The sequence below is a fragment of the Teleopsis dalmanni genome, chromosome 2 (assembly GCF_002237135.1).
Source record: "Teleopsis dalmanni isolate 2A chromosome 2, ASM223713v2, whole genome shotgun sequence".
Classification (NCBI taxonomy): Eukaryota; Metazoa; Arthropoda; class Insecta; order Diptera; family Diopsidae; genus Teleopsis; species Teleopsis dalmanni.
This window is the reverse complement of record NC_051847.1, coordinates 55,770,933-55,790,800: the sequence shown is the minus strand read 5'-3', so window position 1 is coordinate 55,790,800 and position 19,868 is coordinate 55,770,933. Positions and strand designations below refer to the sequence as shown.

The 19,868-nt window shown below is 27.1% G+C and overlaps 1 protein-coding gene across 2 annotated transcripts; it reads right to left on the bottom strand.

Annotated features, from left to right (window-relative positions):
- Positions 1-1,572: 1,572 nt before the first annotated feature.
- LOC119686420 (E3 ubiquitin-protein ligase RBBP6) lies at positions 1,573-19,588 on the bottom strand. 2 transcript variants are annotated; one of them, XM_038101003.1, is made up of 13 exons: positions 19,269-19,588; positions 18,986-19,217; positions 18,451-18,633; positions 18,247-18,386; positions 18,031-18,189; positions 17,640-17,965; positions 16,646-17,004; positions 12,783-12,929; positions 12,445-12,720; positions 12,294-12,386; positions 12,158-12,235; positions 10,911-11,027; positions 1,573-3,703 (listed from the first exon to the last, which is right to left on the bottom strand). In XM_038101003.1, the coding sequence occupies exons 1-13, from the start codon at positions 19,432-19,434 to the stop codon at positions 1,765-1,767; spliced, it is 4,215 nt and encodes a 1,404-aa protein (XP_037956931.1). In that variant the 5' UTR covers positions 19,435-19,588; the 3' UTR covers positions 1,573-1,764. The 2 variants fall into 2 exon arrangements, with proteins under 2 accessions (XP_037956931.1, XP_037956930.1); XM_038101002.1 differs by having other exon boundaries at positions 17,640-17,968; positions 19,269-19,587.
- Between the last annotated feature and the right edge of the window lie 280 nt (positions 19,589-19,868).

The following is a 19,868-nucleotide window of genomic DNA, read 5'->3' as shown; positions in this document are numbered from 1 at the left end:
ATGGATCCGATCAAAAAATACGTAACAGATAGAGCCCTGAAACTATTTATGAAAACTGACAGACTTACCAACACTGCGTTACCGAATCTCAGAATTGTTACAGGCTTCTCGAGGAGGTATGCAGATCTGAGGTCAGTTATTACACAGTCTGATGAAGTGATAAACAATAATCCAGTCAAGTTGTATAGAGGGGTTATGAAGAAACCTTACAGTTAGTAGAGAATAAAAATGCTTAAGTGCACTGACTCAATTAGCTTCAACATATTAAATTACAGAAACGATTTTTTTCATTTCACTTGCTTTGACTCCTTTCTAGTTTTAGATTTTACCTATTATTGTATACCGATCCTCAAAGTTTTATGCTTGAATATTGTTTCAAACAAATTGTAAATATTGATTTCCTTTAACCAAAAATTAACTTTTTTGAAAACTTTTTTGCGTTATAAAATATTCACCCAAAATTATAATTATACTATCTACAGATATGTTTGAAATGGTTAATATCTTTTGAATTTTAATTTACAATTATTCGATAATAGTATTCAGAGGCGAATAATAGTATTCGCCAAAACATCGCTTAACATGTATTCAATACACACAATTGTCATAACATTTCTAAACCTTTTACTGGATTTGTTGTTACTTTTCCCAAAAGAAAACACAGCATAGTTTTTCATCGTTTTTTTTCAGTAACTAACCGTTGAAATATCATGAAATTTTGAAAAATATCATTTAAATGTTGCGACTTTCTAGAAACTGTATAGCAGTTAAATTAATTAAATCTGATTAAATTTTATTGTAGTTTTGGTTTTAAAATCTAAATAAGCTAGTTGTCTTATACGAGTACAATAGTAAGTTCTTATGTATGATCATATATATGTTACTAGCATTTACCTTGATGCTACGTCATTATTGATTCTAATTGGTTGATAAAACAGCGCTTATTTATAAATATTGTTAGCAGTCTTTATTTTTCACTGACAAACTTCATATAATCGAATGAGAAATTTTGATTATTATCAATTCTTTAAATATTCGAAATGGAGAGAAAAGTAACTATAATATATTTTACATATTTACCATCCTACAATTTATAAATCTTAAAAATATTTTAATATGATCTATTAATCATTAAGACCACCCTTACAGCACGGTGCGTGTATATTTAAAGTACGGTATACATAGTCGGCATTCAAACTTTACTAACATCTGGCCTAATAACATGCTTTCAAAAATTGTTTAGGAATGATTAGTGGTTCTGTTTAGTGGTAAAAATAATAAAACACATCAATAAGACATTAGACGTTATTAAAATGGACTAACTTTCACCACTTAAAAAAAATCTTTGTCTTATATATTTAGCAATGCTATTATGTGTTTAATCCAAGTCAACACAGTACTAACCGCTTTAAAATTCTGTAGGACAACTGTAGGGCAAAGATAAATTATTAATTTCTGATTTAAATGTACACAGTGATGGACTTTAAATTATAATTATGAACATTTTGTACTTACTTAAAAAATCTCATAAGAAACTAAAATATTATATTTAAGTTTTTTATTTTTAATATTCATTATGTATTTATTCTTGATATTGACATATTTTAAAAATACAAACGCATTTTTTTAATACAGTTATATTTCTAATTACATTTTTCTTTTTTGCTGTATTTCTACTTCGATTAAATTTCTTATAAATATCATATATAAAGGAGCAAAATTTACAATTTGTAAATATAATTATTTTCTTTCAACGTTAGATCCTTATTTCTTGCTTTTTTTCTTTTTTTTCGCTGACTTACTTCGCTTTTTAACTTTTATATTCTTCTTTCTTTCACTTGATGTTGATTCGGACGATGATGTACGCCGACTTTTATCTTTTTTTGTTTTATGTTTTCGTTTCCTTCTTTCATCAGAATCAGAACCTGAACAAGAACCTTTTGTTTGGTCTAAATCCTCTAATTGTATTTGCATTTTATTATTTCTATCAAATTTTGTAGAGTAATCTCTTCTGTCTCTATTATAATCTCTATTTTTTGTTGCAAAAGGATTCTCATATTTTACTTCTTTCTTTTCATTACGATTAGAATTCCTACTGTCATATTTATCATAAAATCTTTTGCAATCGTCAGTATCTTTTCTATTATTAAATCGTTTATCAACTTCATTTACTGAAGACTTTAATCTTTCTCTTTCCGAATAATTATTTGAATGATAGCGCACATCTCTTTCTTTATCTCTCACGTTATCTCTTTCTTTATCTCTCAGGTTATCTCTTTCTTTATCTCTCAAGTTATCTCTTTCTTTATTCTTATCTATAGCATCCCTCTCCTTATATTTATCTAAATTATCTCTTTCTTTAAATTTATCATTTATAGTATTTCTTTGATCCTTTTTAGTTGATCTATCTCTATAATTTTCATTTTTCATTCTATCATAATTTTTGTCCTTTGAATAACTTACTCTTATTATAGTAGCACTTCTACCACTCTTATCTTCTGTAACTTTATCACCAAGTCTTTCCATAATTGGTTTTTTAATAGTTGGAGAATAAGATCTAATTTTCTTTTCATCTTTAATATCAATGGATCGTCCATCATGGCTCTTTGGTACTGTAATTTGAAAATTTTGTAATTCACTTTTGGAGTTACTAAATTTAATCGATTCCTTCGGAGACGATCTTATAGAGCTACTAGTCTTTCCAAAATCTGTACTGGCCTTATGGCTTATATGTTTATCTAACTTTGAAATTTCCGGTGAAAATGATCTTTCTACTTGTTCTTTGCTATTATGTACTTTTTCCACAGCACTCTCAATTATTTGCCTATCGAGATTAATTTGATCATATTTTTCTTTTGAAATATTATCTTGCTTTAATTTATTTTCAGTTTCATTCATTTGTTCCAGCTGTTTATTTTGTTGTAAATTATTGTTTATCGGTGAAAATGTTGCACGTTCATTATTAGATTTTTCATCTTTTTCTGAACCAGAATTATCATGTTGAGAATCAGAATCATTTACAGACTTTCTTTGACCTTTCTTTTTTACATCAAATTTTTTATCTTTTTTTAATTTTTTTCGAAGACCTTTCTCCTTCTTCTTTTTCTTTTTTTCTTTGACCTTTTCCTCAATTTTTGCATCTACTTTTTCAAAATATTTAGCAGTTTTTTCATCACGGAAAGTTAACTGATTTGTTTCAGAATTTTCCTTTTTTATGTCACGATTTGGCGAGTGAGACTTTGATACTTCTTTTTTGTCAATAGTATGAACATTATCATGACCTTTATTTGTTTCCAATACCTTTTCTTCTTTACCTTTCAGTTGTTCGGAACTATCATCTACTTTTCTTGTTTTTTTTGAATCAATTTCATCTTTCAAATCTGTTTTCTCTTTCTCGTCTACTTTTCGAAACAGATTTGTTTTGGGTGTTTGACTGCGTGAATGCCTTCTCTTTTTGGAGATATGAATATCTTGTTTTCTGTAATCAGGTAAGTTATCATCATTCTGTAGTTCTGGTGTTCTGTCATTTAGGTTTGGATTAGCATACGATTTTGCGTTATTATATAGAGGCGATGGTGGTTCGAAACCCGGTGGTGGTGGTTCATTGCTTTCAAACGAACTGTTTTGAAACATATCCGCCAGTTTATGTGACGAATTATCCCTCTTAAATTCCGGACTCATAGATAATCGTTCGTGTAGGGGCCTTGAAATAAAAAATAAAATAATTAATTGTAAAATATAATTAATTTTAATTATAATTAAAATATCATCGTTGTATCATATAAGAACAATGATTTAGGTAAATCTTAAAATTGGATCTTTGGGAAGATCTTCATCTTGCACAGCAGTATATGTAAGGTAAAAGTTTAAACGTTGGCAAAGGTGTGACTAAGTTGCAAGTTTTAAGAGATGGTGTATTTTAAAAAAGGTCATTACTGAGCGCACCAATTATTTTAATTAAACATTACCTTGATCCCTTAATAGAATTTGCTAGAATATGATCCACAACGTTTTATATGCAAACAGTTATCGGCAAAGCAAACTGCTTACAAAAAAAAATGCAATCAAAATTCAATAAGTTAGTAGTTCTGAATTTAATAAATAAAACATAACTTTAAACAACTTGAAACTTTAACGAAATGATTTAGTTAATTAATAATAGCCTTTCTTCAATAGTTCTTTCTTTGATTTTGTGACTACAAAAATTAAAATTTTGTTAATATGGTAGTAAAATGAAACTCTATAAGAAGGTGGTTCTTTGTCCCACTTGTCTCCGTCCACCAAGTGCCGTTCAGAACTTCCGTTAGGTTATTAATATTCGCAAGAAGGTTTTATCATGAATATATGATAATGAAATTTAATATTTTGCTCAGATTCTAATCTTTGTAAATTATTTTGAGCTTTAAATGAAACTTAGGGTTTTGCTCTAGAAGTTTACTAAGTCTTTTAAACGAATACGATCTTAGACAAAAAAAAACTACGATATTCGTGTTTGAGTCGTCGACGTGAGAAAGAGATTTTTTCGTCGCACTTAAGCCTCATGTAATTAGAGGGTCCAGAAAATCATTATAAATAATCGTAAAGTTTGAGTAGATAGTAAACCGATAATGCAAAAAATGTGTTCGAAGTGAATGCCTCAAATGTAGGATTAGTGAAGAGATAACCAAATCACTGGCGACTACCACCTATTCCCTGATGTCTAATATTATAGGGAAAATATATTGCTTAAACAATGAAGTTACATCAGAAACAAACGCCTATTTTAGGGCCGAAGGTACATTATTCCACAATAAGGGCATGAAAATATTAGAAACGTATTGAAATGAATGTATTGCTGTTGATGAAGTCAATTTTTGTAAAAAAAAAATATTGCTTCTTAATAGTCTCGAGGCTTACTGTGTGTTAAAAAAAAGGAATGCAATTTTCGTGGCATCGAGATCTCATGACGAATTTAATTAAAATCAAATATTTTGAACAACTTTTTCCATAACTCTTGATGTCGACCGAGCCTAGCCCTTTTAAATATTTGGCTTTACAGCACGATATATAAAGAATTAAACTATATTAACATCTTTTGTTATGAAAAAAAATTACTCAAATCAACTAATTTGTTCAAAATCCGTTTTACAATCGTGGCGTCCCGGAAATCATAGTCGTGCTGAAAAAAGAATCAGTTGTTTTTATTTATTTGTGGCAATTGCTCACGAGATTCATATATAAGATTTGGAAAAGTGCAGTTACAGCACATTCACACTGTCTCATTTATGCAGTTTTGCTTATTATAGCCACTAATGAGAATGATTTACCATACAAAAATCTTTCAAATAAATGAACTCATTATCAATGAATCAGCTCATTTAAGGCGAAAAATGTCAAATGCAACCCTTAAAAATATATTTTCCACGGGACAAAATTTACATAATTTTGAAATAAATTTCATATTTTTTATAAGTAAAATGTAAACAAACAACAGCTGAGCTCTAAACAAAGGCACTGAGAAAGCAAGTATTTAATAAAATCTTTGTTTTATTTAGTTGAATATGTAATTGATATATAAAATGTATATAAATGATTTAATATATCAATTATATATTTAATTTTCTTGTGTCATATATTATTAAGTGAAGTTTATAAAATTCAATCAGCTGCATAGATGAGTTCATTATAATGTGAACGTTCACTCATTAATATAAATGACCAAGTGCCAAAATGAGACAGTGTAAATATACTATTAAGCTGCAATAAACAGATGACGAGTAAATCTGATTTCATCAACAAAAATACTAAAATATTATTAAGTTACACAATGTTCGACATCGATTATTTCAGCTAAAGTTCTATCGTAAAGTGGTTGCCAATATTCTATTATTAACAATTTTAATTAATTCTCAATATACTTTGAAATCTTCGAAATCATTCCAATAAGCTTAATTAAATAATAAAATAATAATTGTAGTTAATCAGTAAATAAAAAACTACTTTATTTAATAGAATCCCAAATAGTATCACTTCATAAAATCATTTTGGTTTATACTGGTGAGAAATAATTCAAATCGTTACCTATCTTACAGTACATTCACCCTGTCACATTTAGGCACTTGCTCATTTATATTAATGAAAAAACGTTCACATTATAATAAGCTCATTTATGCAGCTTATAGCACTAGTGCAGCTGTACTTAATGTACATCACACAAAAAAATTAAATATGTGATTAATATATTAAATCATTTTTATACATTTCATATAACAATTACATATTCAATTAATAAAAACAAAGATTTTATTAAATACTTACATTTCCTCACTGCCTTTATGTACAGATCAGCTGTTGTTTCTCTACATTTTATATAAAACATGTGGTCAAAAACCAGAATATTTTTCAAAATTAAATATGTGGTGATTCGATTTGCATCGCTTTTTAGAGTATACATAAGCATATAAAATATATCTGTTAGTATGCAAATGATCTATTAATGTGATGAATCACTGGAAGCTCGGACTAGCGGAGATCTACTACTTTATGTTAAATGTGAACGAAGAGCATAACATCGCTCTTAATTGAAAACTCAGAGCTGTAAACGTATTTTATTTTAATTTATTTTAATACGAGGGGTGCCTTTTAAATCTTTAGAACTAACAATGAAAACACAGTGGTTAATCAGTGAAAATGATTTTACTGTTTTTCAAAGTATTCTCAAATGGTGATCAATACATTTTTGCATTCGATTGAAGCAATTTTCGAAATAGTTTTGCCACTCTGAAGTGGGTATCTCCAAAACCAGGATGTTGAATGTGTCAGCAACCGGTTCGGGTATAGAAAAACACTCGCCACGCATTTTTTTCTTAATATTTGTGAACAAGAAGAAGTCGGATTGAGTTTTTTGAAGATCCGGTCAGTAATATGCCGATTCATCTCAATAATTTCTCACACCGCATCGATGTGTGCAGGTACAACAACAGTTCTTCGACGACGCATTTCAACTAAACGTTATAATAATATCTATGCTAGAAAATATCAAATTTTCAAACCGAAATGTTAAAACTTATCTGACAATAGTTAGTGTTACTCTACTACAAGACTTAAAAGGCAGCCTACGTATTGCATTTTGCATGTAAGCCGACAAAAATCCGATTGTATTTTTAAACTATTTAACTTTTATAAAATCACATTTTATAACTATACATATACTAAACTTCTGCTTTAGGCCTCTGTTTTTTGGTGGTTTCCAAAAACATTTCATATATCACATGGGATTATATTCTAACTACATCTTTACATCAACATAGTAAGGCATGGTAGACAATACCATTTCCATAAAAATGCTTTCTTAATCAGCTCCAAAAAATTAGGATGTTGGAGAATATTATGGACTAATCCAATGTATGCTGTGCACATCAGTATGTCTGCATAGTGTGTGACATGTATATTGGGATCGAAAGTTAAAAAATAGTGAATCTCTGATAATATAGTAACAACCAAATATTAATTTTTAATAAGTCTGGTCTGTAGTTTCAAAGTAAATAAAATTTTCATTGTTAAATTCATGTAGATCATTATAACAATTTAAAAAAAATATTAATGTCTAAAAATTTATTGGAAATAACCCATCACAGAAAATTTCAAAACTAATCACCAGTCAATATCAATTATACTAAATAAATAACACAGATGAATGTTATTAAAAATGAACACATTTTTTCTTTTTAATTTAATTTAATTTTTTAACGGTTTTACACAAAATTGCACAAATTTACAGACCGTTTTTTTTAGATTTTTTGGTTTTTAACAAAAACTGGTTAAATATCGAAAATTAATGTTTTAAACAGATGATGTAAGTTTGGTTTTTTCAGTAAACTATCTACGACTGAATAGAAAAACATTTTTGCCTTAGACATCATTCTCCAAATTCTTTTTCTTACTTCTCAAAGACATATTTTTCTTTAAATCAACTTATATAAATTATTAATTGATTATGTGAAAAGGGGTAGTGCACTACAAACTAAAAGACCTATTGTTCCCTTAGTCGGATTAGAGTGTTTCTCCAAGTCCAATTTCTTTAATGAAACACAGTATAAAGCTTATCTTTCCTAGTCTTCAATCCTTATGATCCATGAAATACCCTCCTAGCTGTTTTTTCCGCTTGTGCAACAGTGCCGGGCATTCCCCATGGTATGCAGTTTCTAACTTATACAAAAGACAGTTTTAAAAAATATTTTAAAAAAAAAATCACATTTCAATTTATGGACTTTAATCTGTTATTGCCGGAAACATGTATATGTAAAATAAAAACGGGTTGAAGATTTAAGAACAGCAGTCCCAAATTAACCTAATGGAATTAAAATATCAAAAAGGAGAATAAAGATTCGTATAGTGTAATTTTGAAAATTTCAATTTTTTAATGACACGTGACAAAGTTTTATATTACGACCATTATCGATTCTTGAATAATAAGTGTTTGTTCCATAAAAATTAATTAGTTTTAGTGGTTTGCTTTACTTATCGATGACGTTGAAGTTTTAATTTGGTAACTATACCATAAAATAATAAAAAAAAATCCACGAAAATAATTTAAATGGTCATAAAATGACTTCAAAGGATATAACTGAGACTTTAAAGATACCAATGTAAAGGTAATGTGAGCACGAACATTCATTACATGAATATAGATGTAGTGAATGTTCGTTGTTTATAGATGCCACATTTGTTTATAAGCTCTATTGATCTCATAATGATTAGTGCGTTTAAAAGAAAATTCCGCAAATAACCTTTTTTTCTTTACCTTTTTTTCAGTATGTTAAAATGAAAAGAGATTTTACTTTAGTTTCAAAACAAATACCCAAATATATCTGAGACATAACAAATATCTATTTTGAGGCTTGAGATAAATCGTTTAACAAGATGAAGAAACGTTAGAATGATATTGTTTGCTTTTAAGGAACCTATTTTGATGAATAAAGTTAATTTTTGGATATAAAAACAATATTGTTTCAAGCAATTGGTTTCAGCAATTACTGAGTGATATGTTGTATGTAGAAATTCTCTCAGGGTTTTCATAAAATATAATATAAACTATAACATTTAATATAACATAAAATATAAACAGAACAACATATAATAAAAAATAAGTTTATAGATGTATTACCAAATTTTCTTCTTAATAAACATAGATTAATTTACTTATCATTTTTTTATGGTACATAATATACAAGGAAGCGTAATTGAACTGCACCGCATTCTAAACTCCAATAATTTTCAAATTGCTAAACAAATAAATGATCTTAAGAGAGAGGTTATATGAAAATTCATACATTCGAATAGCTATAATAACTCAAATATCGTTTTTTTCATCGTATTGACGACCGATGATCACGTTTCGTTTTGCGTATTTTAAGCATTCTCGTCAAAGTTAGTCTGATTGTTTAGTGCAATCATGGGAAATCAAATATATAACTGATCAAAAGTGAAATTTTAACACGATTTTATGCTAATGCTAGAGACATCGCCGAGTGTGTTGAAGAAAGGGCCCCCAGAAACTTAAATCTAGTTCTGGCCAAACCTGAATATAGACACATCAGGTGTTCTGGTGGCCTTTCTTCAAGACCTGGTAGACACGCACTTAAGGAGATACCACAGAGTAGGCCAAGTCTAGCTCCATGCCGTCCTATGGTCCAGTGCCCTATAATGAGAAATACTAACCTAGATACCTCTGATTTGCTTCTATGTACAAGAAAGTCATTCTTCTTGAATAATTGAAGAATCTACAGATATTATTTATACATCTCATGATACGTCGGCAACTATTTCAGAGTCTTAGTTGATGTTAACTACGATTATATCAATATTTAATAATGAATTCCAAAATTTGAATGATTTCTCAACATAATTATGTTGGCTTAACAATATAAAATTTCTGACATGTCACAGTTCAATTCAGCCACATTGTATTTTGAGCCACAATTTTATTCATTTGTCTGCTAAAGCTGTTTATTTAAAAATATTAAAAACTTATTAACAAACATAGAAGTAAAACTATGTAACTAAAAAAACGATTTTTTAAAAAATAAAACAACAAATCCTTCAGACAGCTGATTGAGCTGGTTTCACAATTGCTTTAAAGCTTTAAATTAATATATAAAAATTTTAAGGATAAAATTAGGAAGAAGTTAAAACATCCCGCTTTTAATATAGGCGGAATATAAGTAAACAATCTACGTTAATATTTTAGTTATTAATAATTACAGTTTATAATTGAATAATTAAAAATGAATCAATTAATAAGAGTAGATATATCGCATTGACGTTTAATTAAAAATTTCCTGCAAATAATAAAGTACTATTATTCGTCGCTTAACTTTGAAATCTTTATTAAATCTATTTTAATTATACTGATTTTGTTTATTTTTGTCTACATGTTTTTGTTTTATAGATTTATTATAAATTTTGTGTTCACCTTTTTTATCTTGCCATGGGGACAAATGCTCTACAAAAATATTTGATTAATATTATCAATAATATTTGTAACCCAAATTAATTGAAACAAATTACGATTAAGAAATTTACTTCAAAATGAATTCGATTGACTTAAATAATTATATGTTAAGTAAGGTTTTTATGTATTTGCATAAACTATAAATTATATTTGGAAAAGTTGATTTTCGTTAATTACAATTTTTATTTTATGAATTGTAATAAACAATTTAACAAATGAAAACCGCACGTTTAGTGCGATCGGCGGTTTTTTTTGTTGAATACAAAATATATTTGAATGCTAAATTATATTTTAACTTATTCGAATTATTATCACATCAATGTTTTATTAATTATAAAAAGCATTAAATCTACTAAATGTTTTTAGAAATAATATTAACTATATATACATTTATGCTATATTATATATTAAAATGTACCTTAATACACCACTCTTTACATATTTATCAGATTTTGTGTTATTTTGCGATGTGCGATTATTAGAAGTCCGTTTTGAATGCTGGTAATTATAGGAGCGTTCACGACTACGACTTCTCCTGTAATTTAAAAAAAAATTTGATTTAATTAAAATAAATTATTATTTCTTATATAAAAAAGGATTTCTCTTAATAAAATTATAAAACGTCTTTATATATTACACTTTTTTTCTTCATATAATTAAATTATAAATTATTCAATTATTAACAATTACTTATTTTTATTACTTTTAAAAATAATAAATACTTGCTTTACTTAATAAACATTAATTTATTGATTATTAATTATAAATAAATACTATTATCAATAAATAAATTATTCTCAAAATTTTTTAAATTTTAATTATTAATTTTTTATTATAACTTTTAAATATATAGAATATTAATACAAAGTATTTTTTTGTAGACAGAAGTAATACGATATTATAAGGTTTAAAATTTAAAAGCATTTGTGTTAGAATTCATGGTAAAGGGTTCCTATAAATCACCTTTATATCAATACATTAATTTTTAAAAGCACATGTTTTATTATATGCCCAACATCAGTGTTTCTGACTCCAAGGCTTGGCAAACTATTTAAAATAAAAATCAACTTAGACGAAAATACAATCTTTTACTGATCGGTTAATTTTACTCGAATTTGTAAACTTAAAAAGATTTAATTTTAAGGACTACTTTCAAAAACATATAAAAATTAGTGAAAATTATGTTAAAAAAATTAAAAATTTCATTATAAAAGTTCTGAAATTAAAATTATTATTTTATTTATAATCAATTTTTTGTAACAAACTAAGTAAACTTTTATTAGTCTCCCTCTATTTCTACTACAATTTTAGTTGTTTGTTCTTTTTTCTGACTATGGAATTAGTACTGATTAGAATACTTATTATTTTATTAATTGATAAAAATAAAAAAAAAAAACTTAAAATGTAATAATAATAATAATAAAATAATAATAATTAATATTAATATATTAAATTAATATATTATTATTATAATAATATTATAATAATAATATTACAATAATAATAATATTATCATAATAATATAATAATAACATAATAATAATATAATAATAATATTATAAAAAAACATAATAATAAAATAATAAATTATGAAACCTAATATTTTAATAATTAAAAAAGAATTTTAAAAGACTAAAGGCTAATATTCCATTAAAATAATTTTACCTAAAATGTTGCTTAGCATTGTTGTGACGATATTCATCATCTCTGCTGGGTAATCGATTTCTAACACCCTTTAAGAATCTATAAATATTAAAGGGAATTAGATATATGATTCTAAAAATGTGTTTTTTTACGTTACTTTTCTTCAGCATATGCACGTTCACGTGAACTTCGTTTATTCATCGGTGAAGCATTTCTTCGTTTATATGATGGGCTTGAATTAGATCTGGATCTAAAATTAAGTATTGATTAAACAATATTATAATTAATAAGTGAATTAATTTTATTACCTTGTATTTCTATCACTATAAGAGTATGAACGTCTCCGACTATATCGTGTATCCTTTTCTCTAACTCTATTATATCTACGGTCTTGATCACGCGAGTGTTCTCTTTTCTCTCGCATAGGCTGTCGCCCTTTACGATCATATGGCGATAAACGATGATCTTTATGTTGGTGTTCAATAGATCGTGACCGTCTAAAATCCATCATTCTATTATCTTGTTTCCTTTTTTCTTTTTCTTTCATTATTCTATTAAAAGCTTCCAATGGATCATCAATAATTCTATATTAGTAAAATGAGAAATTATTATTTTAAATATTTAATATAACTTTGTATATACATACCCTGGACCCACTTTTGCAGCTACTCCTTGGTATACAGAAGCTAAATTCATTAACGGCGCGGAGTGCTGCATATTTTCAGCATCATTTCTAATAGGCATACACATAGGATTCACATTGGGATACATTGGTCTTCCATATTGAGGATAACTATATAAATTATGAGTGGTAAATGAATTTTAACATTACAACGAACGATATTGTAATAATATATATTTCACTGTAGCATTATTTTAAAAATAGAGTGTAGCGAATCATACTAACCAACGATTTAATTAATGACATTATTATTGACTCTAAAAAGATAGATATTTTAATATCTTAATAAATTTCCTATCTCGTATGCATAAACATAAGAAATATTTAGATGTTTTTGTTGAAGAAAGCAATGTTTGGTTAAAAGGATGATTACTGGAAAACAGTGCATGATAGAAAGATAGCAACGTATTGATTACGAACTGAAATTTTTTTTAAGCTATTGGATATATTGTAAATATAATTTTTGGACTGACATCCTGTATATCGCTGAACATTGAAAAATTTATCATCTTCGCATATAGTTTTCCGTATCTTGAATCAAGAAATTATGTCTCGAATTTATGTAAATTGTTAGGCAACATCCTTTATTATATATATATATATGATAATATTTTGTTTCTTGTTTGTTTTTTTTAACGATAAGACTTAGTGCCTTATTTATTTCATCCTCCGATATTGTTCTAATACAATAAAATTTTATCGTGTTTTATATAATATTACCGAATAATAAATTATTGAGCAATTAGTCTAACGAAAAACAACATAATATTTTTAGTTCTGAAGTGATTTAGTTCAGTATTTTGATAGCCTGTTCACATTGGTATAGTTCAAAAGCCGTTCGGTTTGTACTATTAAGATTCCGTTTTAAGAGCGGCTCTATGCAGTGATTTTAATAAACAAATGTTGTTTATAACACAAATAAATTAGAAATAATTTTTTTTTTTTTGAACCAGTTCTATTTAAAACAACATTAATTACAAATATTTCTGAGCTATATTTAGTGACCCACATTTAAACTATCTTCTCTATCTAAAGGAAAATATGAATCTATATACAATTCATCTTTTAAATTTCATCAAAATGTTATTACGGATTTTGGAACAATATGTATTATTAAAGTCTTATCGTTATTAAAGTCTTGGAGTATGAGCTGGTAATTATTATATTTAAACATTTAATGTGTATTTATTTTATAGACCTTAATTCTTTCAATTTAAACATACAATACAAGGTTTTTAGATGTTAGAATTTTAGATGTCATCGTATCTGCTATCTCAATCAGTGTTTATTTTCAAAGATTGTTGGTAGCAAATCAAAACTTCCAATTTTTTATTATAGCATATTAACAAATTTAGTACTATAAAATTTGTTTTAAAATTTAAATAATACAGTATACCTGCTTATAAGTATGTTAATTTTTCAAGTTAAATCAAACCAGGTGTTAAATAGTTTACGTCCAACGTTCAGTTTATGAAGAAGTACTTCTAACAAAGCAAATAAATAAGCTTGTTGGTGTCAGGTTTAGTCCCAATATCTTAAGTATTCACTGAATATATTTGCTTTATCTGAAACCCGTGGGTTGTATAAGGCTATAAGGTCAAATCAGAAAAATAGCGTACACAAAATTTTAAAATCTAAAAATGAAAATATTAGGATGAAAATAGGTCAGATGTAACTATAGTATGGCGAAATATGATTACTGAAAATGTTTACACAGACGTTTACAACATAAGCTCTTTTAGTAATTTTTTTTTTTAGTTAGTTCTTCCAAAGAACCTGTTCTGCTTTTTCCGAGTAAATCGATCCGATTTATTTAGATTTGGAGACTAAAATGAGGAAACTCATGAAAGCCTTCATTAAATCATATTGTATCTCTTGCACCCTAATACAAATTAACCGCAAAACTAAATTATCTTTTCAGAACAAAGAGTAAGAATCTCAAAGCCGTTTATCCATAAATTGTTCAAGCTGGCCAGCACAGCAGAATGTTTAAAATGTTAGGAAGAATATAAATTTGTTATTAACTTTATGAAATAAAAGTCTGCTATCCCAAAAAATATTCCTGAGAATGTTTCTGTGTAAGTGTAAAAAAAGTTAAATACTGCGAACGATAGAAAACTACTGTCTAATACACATAGACAAAAAAAACTGTATCGAAATTCTCAATGATACTACCAGCATATACTTTCCAGATTGCATTACTGTAAGTAACACTGAACCAACGAAAAGGATTGCTGACTCTGTACCTAAAAATACCATATTGTTTCCAACGAAATTCTCAAGTGGGTTATTTATTTATTTTATTTCTATGTTAAGGCACCAACTCTGAATATAATCTTCCCAGTCATGATACAAAGAGCTTTAGGATTAGTGCAACCATGGGTAAAATTAATCTGTACAGGGTGTCTTTTGGGATATAAAGAATATGCCCTGGAGTATTTCTACTTTAAGCAGTCTTGATGACTTAAGAACTGATAATGCAACTAATATTCTAAATTGTAAAAAGATAAGACCTTAATGGAACGAAGCTATACTAACCAGAGAAGAGTATCGAAAAACTCGGTGTTTTAACGCCGATCCTTTGACTACTACTGATAAATAAAAATCTCGATAGATTTGAAGGTAAAGTTCCAAAATTAGTTGCATATGCAAAGGACAGGCGTAAATGTCTAAGAATAAATATGTTACCTTTTAGAAGAAAGTACAAGTATTTTTCGAACACTACTTAATCTAAACGTAATTCAATTAAACTTAAAAAATCGTGCCAAATACCTAGGAATAATCTCTGATAATAAACTACTGTAAAAGCTTAATATAAAGGAACAGATGAAGAAAGCACTTATGCTCTATACACATGTAAAAAGTGCTGGGAAGCACATAAGGCCTTTCTTCTGGACTTATGCACTAGTTTTGCTCTACGATTTTTAAACCCAAAAGTTATTTAATTTTTAATAATTATATTTTCAACGCTCAATTAAATTACATTAATAAATTTAACCATTTTATTATAAGTATAGATAAAAAATAAATATAATGCAACAGTATTTTCTTTTTTGTATATAAGAACTAATAATATTAATTAATTTAAATAAGAAGCTATCTTGGCTAAATGAGATGTAAGGACTACTTCTTAGTGTTAATGATCTATGACTATAAATTTAGATGATTATCAATGATTCACAAACTAAGATAAAGAAAATTTTTATTTAAATAATAAACACTTGATTGTTTATAATATTCTAAAGAAAACATTTACAGAAAAAAGTAAAAATTAAAGCATATATTAAATATTTTTTATTGAAATTTTCAATTCTAAGCTAAAAAAATATATTATTTATTATTAACGTCAAGCAAACATGTGTAATCTCTTAATTCTTATATTTATATTTTATAAATTCAATTGAATTTAATTTTCTTTCTTTTGCAATTTACACCATGATTTATATTCTTTTTCTTTTTTTATGCACATAATTATAATAAAAGTAAAACTAAAAAAAAAAATTAAATTAAAAATGCATTGCTGTAGTAACACATTTTAATATATGATTAAATGTTTTTTTTAAAAATGAATCAAATTTCCGCGTGAACAAACAATATTCTTATTTCAATTATTTTTAATTAATTCTGATATGAAAATTTCTCGATTTTATTTAAAACTTTTATTAACATAATTTAACTTCATCCACGTTTATAATATTTAAATACCTACAAATTATAAAACAACTACAAAATTATATCTTACGCAGTTTTTTAAACAATATATATATATATATATATATATTAATTGTTAATACATACAACAAAAATAAAAAATATTCATTACATACCGGGCATCAGAACGTACTCCCATTTGATTATACATGTTATTATACGGACCCATTTGTTCCATTACTGGATTCATAAGAGGTGGTTGTGTTGGTACTTGATGATAAGCATTTAGTCTGTGAGGAGGTCCCGGATACCTGTCCGTCATATTGTTTGATCGCATTGAATACTCTGGTTTCTTAGAGTAAGCATAACTTTGTATTATATTTCCCTGCGATTTATGTGTACTTGTTTGTTTATTGTGACTACCATTTTCATACTTATAACTCTCTACTCCAGGCGTATTTGTTCTTCTCTCTGCATGATTATATGAGTTAGAATCTGAATGTTTTTCATCTCTGTGTGAATCGCTATAGGATGGCTAATGTTATAAAAAAAATTTGATTATAAAAATGAAAATTATACAGTAAATCAAAATATATATAAAAAATAAAAGTAATAACATATAAAACTATTTTAAATAATATTTTCCACTACATACAAAATAATTAACTTTACAAATTTGAATTTTAAAGATTCTATTCTGAAATTATAAACTTTACAGAAAAGGCAAAGTTCTTTAAAATTATTTGTACTTTAAAACGGTTATTAAAACTTCAGTCTAATATATAAACAACTCAACTAGACATTCAATCCAGTAGGATTACAGAAAAGTGTTCTATGGGACAGAAATATTATATTACGGTGGTTTCTTAACAATTGAAACATTTTTTTTATTAATACAGAGAAAGCTCTATTAAACGAACGCACTCATATGCGACATCTTTCTCAACTCTGTAATTTAGCTAATCCCGTTTGCAATTTTCACACAAAATATCTTCTTTTAAACGTACAGTGCTCCTAACCGAACAGAAATACTGGTGCTGCTGATTTTCGTTTTACTGATCTTATATTAATGCATATTAAATAAACCCAGCTGTTTTCGTTTGATAGTCAAAAATTAATATTATAGCTAATTACTGAAAAATATTTTAAATTAATCATTTCATATATTACCTGTAAATGTTTAATGTTGGAACTTTCCGGCGTTCTAGTACTACGCTGACTACGGTCCTTACGATCAACTAATTTTACATAATTACTCTCCATTTTATTTGTTGGCATTGTAACAGTTATATTATCATCATAATCCGATTCTCCTTCATCATGACATTCCTTGGTAAATTCTTTTGAAATTTCTTTCTCTTTATTTTGCTCTGGTGTTGGGTCATGGGTTTCTATGCTATCTGGTGATTTATTAATAATGAGCTCATCAGTTTCTTCTTTCTCAGGAGATTTTGGAGGCGGAGAATTTGATTTCACAGGTTCTGGAATATTTTTCACTGCTAATGAAAAATAAAATAAAGGTTTTTATATTTAGTATTATATCAAATTAATATATATTTACACTTTTTGGATCCGGGATCCTTATACCCAGATTCATTCTTAAACGCATTTACCGAGTTTCGCAAAAATCGATTCGGAATCAATGAACCTGGTGAAGAACCTCTCTCTTTGCAATCAGGACACTCGTTATCTTCGGATTCTAATAGAGCACTGCGAACACCTAAAAAATAAGCAAAATTTTAGAAAATATAATTTAGTTACAAATTTTTAAACATACAATCATCACAAAATGAACTTCCACAACATGGTATCATAACTGCGTCCACAAATATGTCATTACATATACTGCATATCAGATCATCTGGAATATGTGTGATTTTCTCCGTAACTTTTGGTTCCACTTCAACTTCTATTGCTCTATTGAAAAAAAAAAAAAATTATATTAAAATTAAGTAAATAATCAAAGGGTATTTTTATTCACTTCTCCTCCTTGTTGCGAAAAGATTTTGGTATGCCAGTATTTCGCTTAACAGCTACCTCCATATGTTCCTTATTTGAATTCAGTGGACAATTTTTAATCCAATGTCCTCCTTTTTTACACTTATTACATCGGTATGACGCAGGAACTTCTGAATTCATGTTTTGCCCTCGAACTTTTTGGTAACTAAAATGATGAAAATTTATTTAAAAAATGAGATGTGTTTAATAAAACTACTTAATAAATAAACTACTTAATAATTAATAAACTACTTAATAAATATGAAAAAACTAGAACTAAAAAATATTCCACTTGGTTCAAAGACTACGTCTTTCAGATGGGGTGGGCATAAATAGAGCATTACATTTGTACGCTAATAAAATATACATATAAGCGCATACTATACCATATATACAATCTTGACACATACAATTTACAAAATAACTCAAAATTCTTTAAATTTCTTTTTAAAACTCAATTTATAGTTTGACAATTAATTTGTCAATGAAAACAAAATTAATATCAAAGAATATCTAACCTTTTCGGATCATAATCAACAGTACTTTGATGTATCATTTCTTGGATTTTTTCTTCTTCGGTTCCAGTCATTTTTGACAAATCTAATGAGGTGCCATCTACTTTAGTTGTAATATTGGGCAAAACTGCTTCTGTATATAGATGAGTTGATTTTTTCTGAGCATTAGTTAATGGAATCCGCGCTATCACTAGTGACGTATTTTTGGGAATAAGTACAGAATCATCGGCATATTCTAAAAATTATAAGTTATTTAACACACTATATTAGCGACTATATTTTTTACCTTCTTTTGTTTGTGCATTCGTAATTTGCAAATCAAAATCGGTAACTTTGCCTAAACGCTTTTGATGTATAATTGCTTTTTTAAGATCACCCACAGAAATGTGCAATCCATCAAACGTAATTGTATCAAAGTCTCGAGTACTTTTGAATTTATAGTGCACAGACATATTTACAATTATATAGTTTTTTTCACGTTTATTGAGCACTTAAAATCTTCAAAACCATCTTCAATCCGATAAAAGAAAATAAAAAGGCAAACGTTTCATGGCATCTTATTTCATTTTCAATGTGTGTACTCAAACGTTTTTGGCTGTAAGCGAAAGAGATAATGAAACATAACACAGACCGTTACTCATAATTTAAAAAAGTTGTAAAAATTTTAAACTGTTGTGGCTGTTCTTATTATCATAATTGTTTTCATAGTTAAAATGTAGAATATTAAAACATTTAAGGATTACTACTTTGTCAATTGGAAAGTAAAATTATATAAATAATTAATTAAAGTTGTAGACCAACAATTTTGTTAAGAAGTTTTAATATTAGGACTGTTCCACGAGCTACTCGTAGTAACTTTAAGTAACACTGTGACTTTAAATAGACA

What these genes read in the sequence shown, in the direction of transcription:
- LOC119686420 (XM_038101002.1), bottom strand. Translation starts at nt 19,434, where the DNA reads ATGTCTGTGCACTATAAATTCAAAAGTACTCGAGACTTTGATACAATT. An exon ending in GTTGATTATGATCCGAAAAG is followed by an intron (nt 18,634 to 18,985) that starts GTTAGATATTCT and finishes TCATCATTTTAG; the next exon opens with TTACCAAAAAGTTCGAGGGC. An exon ending in GCTGCAAAAGTGGGTCCAGG is followed by an intron (nt 12,721 to 12,782) that starts GTATGTATATAC and finishes TTACTAATATAG; the next exon opens with AATTATTGATGATCCATTGG.